The sequence below is a fragment of the Hipposideros armiger genome, unplaced genomic scaffold (assembly GCF_001890085.2).
Source record: "Hipposideros armiger isolate ML-2016 unplaced genomic scaffold, ASM189008v1 scaffold_42, whole genome shotgun sequence".
NCBI lineage: Eukaryota > Metazoa > Chordata > Mammalia > Chiroptera > Hipposideridae > Hipposideros > Hipposideros armiger.
In genome coordinates this window covers 1,125,300-1,137,771 of record NW_017731392.1, presented here as the reverse complement: position 1 = coordinate 1,137,771, position 12,472 = coordinate 1,125,300, and the positions used below count along the sequence as shown (strand labels likewise).

The window sequence follows — 12,472 nt, the reverse complement described above, 5'->3', positions numbered from 1 at the left end:
TATGAGGTAGGTAGATTATTTCCATTTTACAAATTATTGTCACTTGATAATTGAGGCACAGGGAGATTATGTAACTTGGCCGAGGAAACACAGCTAGTGAGCAGTAAACCCAAACCCAGGTGGTCTGACTCCAACGTGCAGTTCTTAACCCACTACACTGGATGAAAGGCTGTGTGGCTGTCTGGGTGAACTGATCGTGTACCCTCCAACTACCTATCTTCTTCCATTCATCACATTATCCATGATATTCTCTTCTACAGTCTCATCATCTCCTCTCTTTTTCTTAAGTATAGGAAACGTGGGCAAGGAAAAAGTCCAAACAGATAGTTTTGGAGAGAAATACTTAAAATCTGAAGTTGTCTATCTATGGCCAATGAAATGTCATACTTAGTTCATTTCTGGGTGGTCTCCATGGCATTATGATAACACTCACTTGGTGGAATATATCCAGACATTGGGTATACATTGTTTCATACTGAAAATAATGTAGTTGGTTGTACTTGGTGTCAATAACAACACACCTCTTTTGAAGCCATATGTATTAACACTTTTCCTAAGCACTGCTTTAGAGGCAGTGTAATGAAGGGAACAGTTTGCATATGTAAGATATTTTAAACTTACGGTTTTAATTAGTTGTGTAATGTTCAGAAAATAAACTGAAACCTGACTGATTGTATAACTTTAATATTTGAACATTTTTATCCAGAAGTTAACAACTTAATACAATACAGATTTCTACAAAAAACAGGGACTGTTAAAAACTTCTGATCATACAGACAAAAATATGATTAAGCAAAGATTTTAAAAGTACAGACATTTTGTAAATACTGATAGATTCTGTGTAACAATTTAATTTACTGTGGCAGATACAAAAATCAATTATTCATTAACAGATTATATAAAAAAAGCAACTACATGAATTTTCTAGCTGTTTAAATTAACAAAATATAACAGTAGTGGTTTTTTAAAAAAATGAGGTATTGTTACATAGTAAACAAAAAACAGCATAAATAAATAAAGGCAATGTATAATTAAGTGATAAACGGTTATAAATTTCAACTTAACAACAGACAACACAAATTTTCCAGTTATTTATGGAATTTGTCATTTAAAAATCTGGCTTGCTTGTGTACTTCTTATTTAAAAATGACACAGCTAACGATATACAAGCACATCATTAAACATGCAGACCAAACCAATACAATTTTTTCCGTCTCTACCAAATAAAAACTTTACATTTTATTTAAAACACTTAAATCTGGTTTCTTATACATGATTATTCTTTTGTGCTTATTCGTTAGTAGTAACCTACATTAAACATCTTACTTTCTAGTTCAAGCAGTGTAAGAAAGAAGCAGTTTTATTTGCATATGGATTAAAAACAGAGCAAACAAAACAAAACCAACATGACTTTAACTCTCTCAGGCTTTCCAAGATTTTTAAGAAGAAAATCCTTTAAATAGCATATCCAAATATAAAAGCAGTCGCTTCTGTCTCAAAGAGAGGAGTAAACCAAGTCCTAGCTCCTTTCCCTTAAAGATTCCGACGTTGGCTTCAGAACTTCAGGAAACCAAGCTGTTCCCCCACCCGAAAAGAAGTCTGCTGGTTGGGTGCAGGAAGCATAGCAATAAGGAAACAGTGTAACTCAGAAAAAACTGTGTGAAAGTATTATTCGCATGTGAACCATATGCTGGTACTAAATGCTGGCTTCATTCTTATTGCAAATATATCTTCAGAGTTTTCTGAAGGAAAACTATTAAAGTATAATAGAGAAGTCTTGATATGGAAGTACTTGTAACATGCTAATAAAACTGCTTCATTTGCTGTAAATTAAAAGAAAACCATTTACTGTCTGACTTAAAATGCAGTTTCTTTTTACATGCTACTTTATTAGAAAGTCCAAAAAGAGTACTTTTGAATTTACTATATTCAGAATCCAGTGAAAAACAAACATTTTGATCAAAATGTTGAACTTGATTTTTCCACCAAGCTACGTCATTTGACACAAATGTTTTTATTGTATTCACTTTTGTCAAACATCTTATCCCAAACTTTACTAAAATTAGTGTTTCAGTACAACTGGTAATCAAAAAATATTAGAAATAAGCCTTGTACATTGATCAAAGTATATATAAAAAGTTTTCTTTTGTGCTTGTAGTTGACTTAATTCATCAATGATTAGTTATCTGATTTCTTTTCTAATATCCCGACCCTTAAGAAGAAATGATTATTATACAAATATTACAGAAGTACTCAAAGGAACTAGTTTACTGCCAATGTGCATGCAGACTAACAATACTTAAAAGAATATAACCTTGAATCCAATTAGTCTGAAAATAGTTACACTCTTGTACAATCATCTTTATTGATTTGTAAAAGCTGTATACACATCTAAAACCCTGAATTTACTTTGTAAAAATAAATCTTTAGCAATAAATGGCACTATCAAAATTCCATTATTCTCAGGCTATTACGTAGTTATTTACATGCTTTTCAGCAACAGTTGAAAAGGATCTTGTAGGACCAAAGCCAGTATATCAAAAAACCCTGTAAACTGCATTTGCAATGATACTGTTGTTTACCTCTATATGAAAATATGGCTGTGTGCCTTACATTAACGATAATGTAGCAATGTGTGTTGCTACTATGTGCTGGCAGCATACAGCCTGCCACTGGGTTCCATCGTGTCATCAGTGCATTCTTTCCCACACATTGTTTTCCCAGTGGAATACCTGTGACACACTACGTACGCAGAATGCTAAAGTGCTGTATAAAAGAAGGACGGAACCCATACCTGTCTCTGCCGTCTGGTCTTTTCCCCACTCAAGCAATGTTTGTGGTTTTAGAAAATCATGCCTCCGCTAAACATACTTCATATTTGATTTTTAAAAAAATCAGTATTTTAAAGTTGGTGAGCTTTGTCAAGGTGTTTTGAAACAAAAACATAAAAAGGTTAAAGGCACAATAAGAGGGAAGTGAATGCTACATATGAAATATATTTCAAGTCTTCTAGGTTACTCAAGTCCAAAACCTTCTGAATTTGAAATTCCAATGATCAATTTCTGTTTCAGGTCTTTTTTGCTTTTGTAGGGGGGAAGGCAAAGTTGATTGAAGCAGGTGTGGGCCACAGGCAACCTAGGGGAAAAAACTTTTTTTAAAGATACTAAGCTTTAACACACATTCAGAATAACTGCTAAGCAACTTTCAAAATACCAGGACCCACACATTCAAATCTATTTTACTATCCTAAGAGATGACTCATTCTTTCCTTCACTGAACCTACTATGCATCAGGCACCCTTCTAGGCACAGGGCTAAGTTTACAGACAAGACAGTCAATGTCTCTGCCTCATGCAACTTTCATGCTAAAGGCATTATTTTTGGAGTCAGACACATCTGAATTTGAATACTGTCTGCCTCACTTACGAGTTGTGGGACTTGGTTCCAAATCTCAGTCTCCTCATCGCCATGATAGGGCATATTATCCAACTAAGGTGTTTAAAAGATTAAAAGAGCTATCTACTGGGTTGTCGGAAAAGTCATGACGCATTTTACAACAAAAAACAGAAAAAATACGTCATGACTTTTCCAACAACCCAATCATAGACCACCTAGCAGAATAGCAGAACATATGACTGTTACTATTATTTCAGTCTTGACTGTCAAACATAAGAAGGTGGCTCTGGCTCCTCCTACGGCTGCCCTGAGTCACTGCCTGCGCAGCTCTGGCCGCTTGGCTCCTCTTGCTAGCCACCGACATTTGGAATTCTTACAACATGGCAGACATTAACAAGATGTCTCATGGCCCAATGCGGCTGCTAGAGTTCTGGCCATCAAATCCCTCTTCTAGGGAGGAAGCAAGATCAAAAAGGCCTCCCAGCTGTTTACCATCCTATAAAGGAAGCTTCTTTGAAGTTCTATGCTACTTTTTATCTCACTGTCCAAACATAGTCACATGGCTATAGTCACACATCTAACTAAAAGCAAAGGACAGCCTGAATTTGATCAAGATTTGGATGATGTTAAAGAAGTAGAAGAAGAAGAAAGTGGTGAAGAACCAAAACTCAAAGCACATTAGCTGACTGTTCAGATGATGACAAATCCTCAGATTCTTGCAGCTACCCAGGAAAGACTTGATGACTCTGGTAGGAACACCCACAGGATACACTGAAAGCTTGCTTAGCGTAGTTAGATGAGCGAATGCTCTCAAAAGCCTTCAAGTTCAATGTGCACAGATAGAAGCGAAGTTCTATGAGGAAGTTCATGATCTTGAAAGAAAGTATGCTGTTCTCTATCAGCTTCTATTTAATTAGTGATTTGAGATCATGAATGCAATTTATGAACCTACAGAAGAAGAATGTGAATGGGAACCAGATGAAGAAGATGAAATTTCCAAGGAGCTGAAAGAAATGGCCAAGACTGAAGATGTAAAAAAGGATGAAGAAAAAGAAGACCCCAAGGGAATTCCTGAATTTTTGGCTGACTGTTTTTAAGAATATTGACTTGCTCAGTGATATGGCCCAGGAATACAACGGACCTCTTCTGAAGCACTTGAAAAATATTAAAATGAAGTTCTCTCAGATGCTGGCCTTAGAATTAGGCTCTGAGCTTTCTCTTAGAATTCCTCTTTGAACCCAATGAAGATTTCACAAATGAACTGACATATAGGATGAGGTCAGAACCAGATGATTCCAATCCCTTTTCTTTTGATGGACCAGAAATTATGGGTTGTACAGAGTGCCAGATAGATTGGGAAGAAGCGAAGAATGTCATTCTGAAACCCGTTAAAAAGCAGCAGAAACACAATGGACATGGGGTAGTTTGTACTGTGACCAAAACAGTTTCCAGTGACTCACTCTTTCATTTTTTTGCCCCTGAAGTTCCTGAGAGAGGAGATCTGGGAGATGATGCTGAAGTATCCTTGCTGCAGACTTTGAAATGGGGCAGTTTTTACGTGAGCATGTAATTCCAAGGTAAGTGTTATACTTCACTGGAGAAGCTACTGAAGATGCTGCTGCTGCTGCTGCTGCTGATGATGAAGAAGAACAAGAAAGTGAAGAAGCGCATGAGGAAGGGGAAGATGAGAAAAACGATCCAGGCTGTGACTCCATAAGGGTCAAAACCCAGCAGAGTGCAAGCAACAGTGAAGCAGGGGGTCTACCTTCTGCTTCCCTGAAAAGGATGAGTTTTGATCATTTGACAAAAGCCTGTTTCAAGTTTTCTGTTGTTTGTTTGCTTGCTTGTTTTGGTTATCACAGCCTAAACTAAAAATCTCAAATATAAAATAATAATAATAATAATAATAATAATAATAATAATAATAATAATATAAAGATTTCGGAGACACTTGATACCCGCACCTTTAATGCTGCTGCCCCCAACGCACATGCAATATTCATGCTCTGAATCCTTTTGATCAGCTCCCCCACCCTCTACCTGATGACACTCATTTTCATTTAAGATTTCTGCGGATTTCTAGACCCCTTCCTTCAGCCCTTGCGAACTCCACACCATCAGCATAGCTGTCAGTGGTAGCAGTGGGAAAGGAAAGAATAAATTCCAGTTCACAAATGAAAAGAAAAACTGACAGAACTCGGGAAATATATGGGGCAGCAGAAAAAATGATTATAATCAAAGTAGGGTCTACTCAAATTAGTTTTAGAAATTACAAATTGGTTGGGAAAAGAAGTAGATCAGCATTAACCCATCAACATTATTAGAAAATAATTTAAATCCATCACCATCATCATCATCACTTTCATATGCAAACAGCACTCGATAAAAAGAAAAGAGAATTAGTAATAGAGGTACATTTAGTACTAGAGGACTTCAAGTACCAATTATAATAGCCAAAAAAACCCACCTTGGCATTTTTAATAAAAAACACCTGTAAATAAAAATGCAGTTTAGACAATATGCAACTGAAAGCAAGGTAGATTCTAAAAGAGACTACAAAACAGTTGACTTAGAAAAGCAAAAAGTTCATGGAAAGAAATTATTATCAGTTAGTATTGGTATGTCTCAAAAATTAATATAGGACCTTAAGCCACAGTCTCTCTCATTTCAAGGCCATGTTTACTTCCAGGGTTTTTCTATGAAGACAACTTCAGACTGAAAGAAGCCTCTAATTCTAAACATAATATTATTAACAAAACATAGATTAAAAATAAAATTACAATCTGGAAATTTACCAATTAGTAGAAGTTTCATTCTTTGAAATTTTAAAATTCAAATCAGCCATTCCTCCTACAGGTACTCTGTCACTTCCAGTGGTAAAATGTAGCAATTTCTTTTGAAGGTCAAGAGGAAATCCAAGCACAACATCCCAAAAGTATCTAGAAAACAACAAAGGAAATTTATATAAAATGTCCTGACAAAAATGCTGCAGATCAAAATAAAGTAATATAATGTAAGCTGTAAGGAAAAAACTTCCCTAAACATACATAATACTCTTATTATGAAATCAAGGAATAACAAGCTTCTATATATAAATTAGATTTTTGACTAACACTATTATAAAAATAACATTTTTCTAAAATTATAAAAGTAGTCCAACAGTAGATAGTACAGAAGCCATTTTTTGCCTATTTAATTTTTCTTCTTTTTTTTCAACACAGTGCTATTAAAATGCTATTTAAATGTATAGCATCCCTGAAATTCTAGAACCAAAGTCGTTTTTAAAACAGTAAAATCTCTATACTTTTGTGGAAACTTATTTATATCACTCTCTCCAAAGGGGACTGCTAAATGATTTCACATTTAATATTCTCATGTTACTTTCTAGAAATGAAATAAGACAGTGTGGAACTCTACAATATTTCAGCTGACTTACTTGGTGCAAAGACCATAAGTTACACAAATAAATTAACCACATCCTCTTTTGCTCCCCCTTTTGCATCCTCACCATCACAAGCATAAAGAGCTCACCGTATTGTCAGGTCAGTTTTCGCATAGCCGTCATACTGTGTGCTTCTCTGCAGAGCATGCATATCCAGTTCAGGACTTCCACAGACCAGAATTTCAACCTCTTCTGGACGAAGCAGCTGCCATTAATTATTTATCAAAAATGATCATAAAAATGATGATTTAAAAAAAGTGAAATTGGAACTATTTTCACTGAATCAAAGTACAAAAATCATGACTTCTTTTATAGTAAATCAAACCATTTTTGTTAAAGGAAAATCTTCTCCATTTATATTTTTCCTACTGAGGTAATACATTTTTGCTTCTGAGAGCTTATAAATCTTGTCAAACTATTTGGTCCCCCCCTTTTGCAAACAGTAGCAGTTTGCCAGAAAAACCAGAAGATGACTAAGCATGAATTCAAATTACAACTCTTCCCCAAAACCCAGTGTGGACTTCTTAGCTACTCCAGCATCCACTGATCTGCCTGCCTCCTTCCAGTATCCCCTCCAATGATGCACAGGATGTGTGCACTGTAGGGTTTGGGTGTACTTGGTTACAGTCTGTCTTGTGTCGTTCACTGGTTCTTTTCACCTATATAGGTTGTCTCTAAAGAGATTAAAACTCTAAAAGAGAAGCCATGGCATGCCACTTAGTTCTTATTTTTCTTCCCTTACCCCGACAACTACCAGTGTATCACAGATAAAACTCAATTAGAGCTCAATAAAGTGCTCCATTTTCAAAGGTACTTTTAACAAGAAACATGTGATGAAGGTTACTCTAAAACAAGCTCTCTCCTTTGAAAAATAATTCAAATAAAAGACCTTACTCTAAACCCTCATAATAAAACTGAGGTGAGATACAAATGGTGTGATGGAGCCTGCCCGGGGTAGCGGTGGGGAGAACATGGATTCTTTAGAAAACTCTGCTTTTATCATATCACTCCAGCATGGTGTTCTAACCAGCAGCTGACCCATAGTCACAAGGCTAAGATAAGTCAAACAAACAGAGTCCATCAGGACTCTGGAGACAAACTGCTTCCTATGGGTAAAAGGCAGCTCAGAGTTGCTGAGGGACCGGTAAAGCAGCAGGAAGCAATTATAAAATATGTTCCTTAGTCAATCAGAAGTTGTGGCTTTTGCCCTGGAGCTTTATGTGTTAGCTGTTTACTATGCTTTGTCCCTCAGTATTAAGACCTTGATCCACAGGGATCTCTTTATCCACTGCTTGGGGAAATTTTTTAAAGCCCTAAAAGACATAGCACAGGGGAGAAAAATGGAGTTGACTGGTCTTTTTTCCCTTTAGAGAGATAAGGCTGAAACGGGAGAACTGTTTTTATTTCTAGCTTTATCTTTAAAAAGTAGAAAACATTCTCTACTTTAAAAGCTTACCTACTAAAACATTTAAGAAATTATTTGTCAACATTGTTGTATTACAAAACCTAATTGAAAGCATAATTAAAAGTCCTAAACTCACCATAAGGGCATTTGAAGCACACACACTATGAAATCCATAATAAAATGCAGCAAACTGCTTATAGATGGATTTGTTGAGAAGAAAGTCAATATAAAGCTGTACATATTCTGAAAAGCAATTTTACATCTGTTACATAGTAAAAGTAAATGGTAAACACTAAAGCATTTTAATTAAGAAATGGTGTCTAACTTACCTTTCCTATTTTGCTTGGTAACTGGAATCTTATCACCACCTGGCTTTAAGTTATAGGACTTAATTATTCCAAACTCTTCTTGAAAAACCTGATGGGAGATTCCAACACAAGATGTTCATTGGTATGGTTGATGTCATAACAGGCTTCAATGAACGGGTTTGTAAAATTTAAAAACAACAGTTTTTTTTCTCCTTCTAAATATACAAACTACAGAAAGACTAAGCTCTTGTGATATCTGTATTAAGAACGAGGTGTCATGAGAGCATTTTGAAGTTAAAAGGTAGGGCTTTAACTTAATCCTGCTGAATACAGTTTAATATTATACTTTACCGATGTTCACAAAACCTGTGTGGCCATTTAGGTAACACTCAGGTCCTCTGGAGCTATGTGGATTACTACAATTTCTACCTCCCAGTTAGTGTTAGAGTAGTAGAAATGAGAGCGTTTGGGTCTGATACATGTTTCCGCTCCTAAATTCTTGTATTGAAGCTACAAGAAAGGCTTATTTTTAGAAGTTGGAAAGCTCTGAGAAAGTAACTGAGTTGATCGGGAATACACCAGCAGTCTAGAAGCAGTTGTACTGTCACCCCTGGTGAATTTCTTCAAGCACTTTTGATGACTGCTCATTTATGTGTGTCTGCTTCACTGTCTCTACTTTATCAGGTTAAGACCCTTTAAAATAGGGGATGGTATGTGTTGATTAATCCCATTCATCTTTTCTAGTAATGGACGTTTAATAACAAATGGCATTTTCATACATGAAATACATGGTTAACAGAAAGCTTTTTGCCCTTAACAGTACCTGGAAGGTTGAATAGAAATCCTCTTCAACATTGCCTTCATAGGACAGCAGTTCACTTAATCCATGGGCCAACTCCTGTAAAAAAGAAATCTGTTATCTGTGTTTTTAAACCAAATAGTATTACCTCAAATAGTTAAGTGGATCTACTGTAGCTCAATCACACGTGAGATAGACAAGTAAACTCTTTCAGGTTTTGAAATCAAGATAATATTTGAGATGTATTTTCCAGGTCACAAAATGCTTGTTAATGATTTCTACCATCTACCTTTTCATTGGAAAAGGTCATAAGGGGGGGGAAATATACTGTTCAAATCAAAGAGGCATAACTCTGGGGTCTGTTCTTATGCAGCGCTCTAAGAGCACAGTTTCCATCATAATCCACTGCTGTCTGCAACATTACTATTTATAAATCTGTAGTATTTTCACTTTCATTTATATTCTTTAAAAAAACTGCTGTTTTAGGATACATCTTTTAAACATGAAAACACAAAGTTCATGCATGTGAATTGGGTTCTATATTTTAGTTACAGTGCCTTTTTCTCCCAAGAAGTTGAGAACACTGGAAAAATCAGTTTTCTACATTAGCTTATAATTCATGTTATCCATGAGCAAAGATCAACAACTAGAAAAATTAACCAAATATTGAAAAAATTTTCAGGTTTTATGAAAAAATTAAAGTTTTCATTTAAAATTTTAAAAGATAAAGAGCATGGTTAGCATGATCTTACATACTTGCATACATAATATATTTTCCATTTCATTAAAACCAGAAATTTTATATAACTCTAGATAGTTGATATGATTGTCATTTGTTTCTGTTACTAAAAAATTATGGATGCTGAAAATTATAATTGGGAGATCTGTGATTTTTATTAGGAACTCCAGGGACTACTGGTGAATCCAAGGCAAAGGATTTATCATACCATCTTTCAAAGATTAAAATTTTAATGACAAAATACAAGGTCAGTAGATCATGAAGTTATATACTCAGATCTGATTTATTCAGGACTGTATGGCCTTTTATTCCCAGCCTTGTATTTTCAAACCCCAATTTTTGTTGAGAATTGTCTTTATCTATACTATCAATCTTAGACTCTTAACTGTAATATGCTACCTCTAAAATATTAATTATGCATAAACTTTTTAATGATTTTTGTAAACCTACAACGAGTGTGTGAAGAGTCAGAATACTGTTTTTACACATTGTTTGAAAACGTGGTCTTATTAAATAGAGCATATTTGAGAGTGATGTAAGTAGAAGGAAAAGAAGCATTACAGTTGCTGATTGAAGGTAATGCTTGCCTCTCCTCTAATTTCAACTAAAGCCCTTAAATGTAATTTTCACAAGACTGTCGGGAAGATTTCTTCTTGTTGCTGGACAATTCTGATGCTTTGAGTCATAGATCCCCTCTCAGATAAGAGTGGAGTATTCATTAACAGGGTCATGGAAAATTACTGTATTTATTAACACCACATTGTCAAGTATTTTCCTTACTTTCTGTACTTTTTGTCCTATACTTGCAGATATTGTCTTTAAATTAAGAATCAAATCTACAATATGTTTCTCTTCAATTCCCTGTTTACTCTTCTTGAAAACACAGTGTACAAATACAAATAATAAGGAATTGAATTAAAAAGTTAAAAAACTTTTTTAGGATATATTTTTACCATATATGAAATGGAAATTAGGTACTAATTTTTAATAGATGTTATTAATAAATTAATATTCATTTATAAAATATCTTTAAAAAAATTACCCATATTCTACTATCCTAACAGCAGTTTTTCTGCTTCCTTTCAATCTTTACTGATGCATGTATAGAAACTTAGTTTTTTCAATAGTTGATCTCATAGCCTATGTACACGCTGGATTCATTATCAAAGAGCTAAGAACAGGAAATTAGCTTAGTGAAATCTTCAGCTCCATAATTAAAACAACATATTGGCATATTTATTCATAAAATATCCATTAACTTAAAAAAAAAGAAGCTGGATTTAAATGAGTCAAATTCAAACAGTTTTAATAATAAAATAATTTACTAACAATAAACAAATAATAAAATTAGGAAATTTATCGGTAAAAATTTTGGCAAAATCTAAGTAAGGGGGACAAAAAAATCACAGAAATCTAAAATGAGAAGGTAACTCAGAGATTAGTCTACTTCCATCGTTCTACGGATAAGAAAATGAAGTGAATCATCCAGGGTCATAGCTAGTGTGTGGTAGACACAAGACCATAGAAGGCAGATCTTTCAATTTCTTAATCAGAGCCTACTCTATTAACTTTTGCAAACAGTCATAGCACACTATTTTCCAAACTATTGAGTCTTATAAAAATGTGAATTTATGTTCTTAATCTGAAAGAACCCAAATCAACTTCCAAAAAAGTGTCTGATATCAACCCCCTGGGGATTTGGAGAGTGGTTTTCTAATTGGACACATGTTATGGGAGGTTTCTCAACTTCCATAGGAAGGCGCCAACCATACATCAGACTCATCTGACCATTGAAACACAGGGCTATTTAGATACTTAACGAGCAAAAGAAAATGTCCACATCTAGGTATTTGTTAAGAATATTACAGGGAATTTTCGGCTGAACAATAGTTATAAAAGCTGAGCAGTAAAATATTATAACAGATTGTCAGGAGGATATGTATACTATCCATCTATCTACTAAATTTTAACCTTGGCTTAAATTTGATGATCAGATACCTAATTTTTGAAGTGAGGCAAGTTCTAAGAGGACAGTCCCATAAAATTCATGTTGTATTGATTTTATACCTGTCAGCTGAAGACACTGTTAATTATATTGCACAGTATTATCTTAATAAGGATCCATAGAAGTAATCAAGTACTAAGTGCCTTATCTCATGTAATCCCCCCAATATATACGTTTTATTATCCCATTATGCACATAAAGAAACTAGAGCTCAGAAAGGCTAAATAACTTATCGAAGTTCACAGAGCTAATAAGTGGCAGAGCCTGGATTAAAATCTCAGCCTCGGGGCCGGCCGAGTGGTGCGATGGTTAAGAACTCGCTTGGGATGCCAGAGGGCCCCGGTTCGGATCCCACATATGAGGGCCAGTGACACTGCCC

General features: G+C 34.9%; 1 protein-coding gene across 3 annotated transcripts in view; it reads right to left on the bottom strand.

The window, feature by feature from the left end:
* Positions 1–602: 602 nt before the first annotated feature.
* HECTD2 (HECT domain E3 ubiquitin protein ligase 2) overlaps positions 603–12,472 on the bottom strand; it is a 70,746-nt gene continuing 58,876 nt past the window's right edge. The window contains exons 16-21 of one of the 3 annotated variants that reach the window (XM_019639115.1): positions 9,374–9,448; positions 8,572–8,659; positions 8,379–8,485; positions 6,927–7,042; positions 6,191–6,334; positions 603–3,135 (exon numbers count right to left, since the gene is read on the bottom strand). In XM_019639115.1, coding sequence (XP_019494660.1) covers positions 3,015–3,135; positions 6,191–6,334; positions 6,927–7,042; positions 8,379–8,485; positions 8,572–8,659; positions 9,374–9,448 — 651 coding nt within the window. In that variant the 3' untranslated portion in view covers positions 603–3,014. Of the gene's footprint in view, positions 3,136–6,190; positions 6,335–6,926; positions 7,043–8,378; positions 8,486–8,571; positions 8,660–9,373; positions 9,449–12,472 lie in introns of those variants that run through there. The other 2 variants (XM_019639116.1, XM_019639117.1) reach the window with 2 other exon arrangements.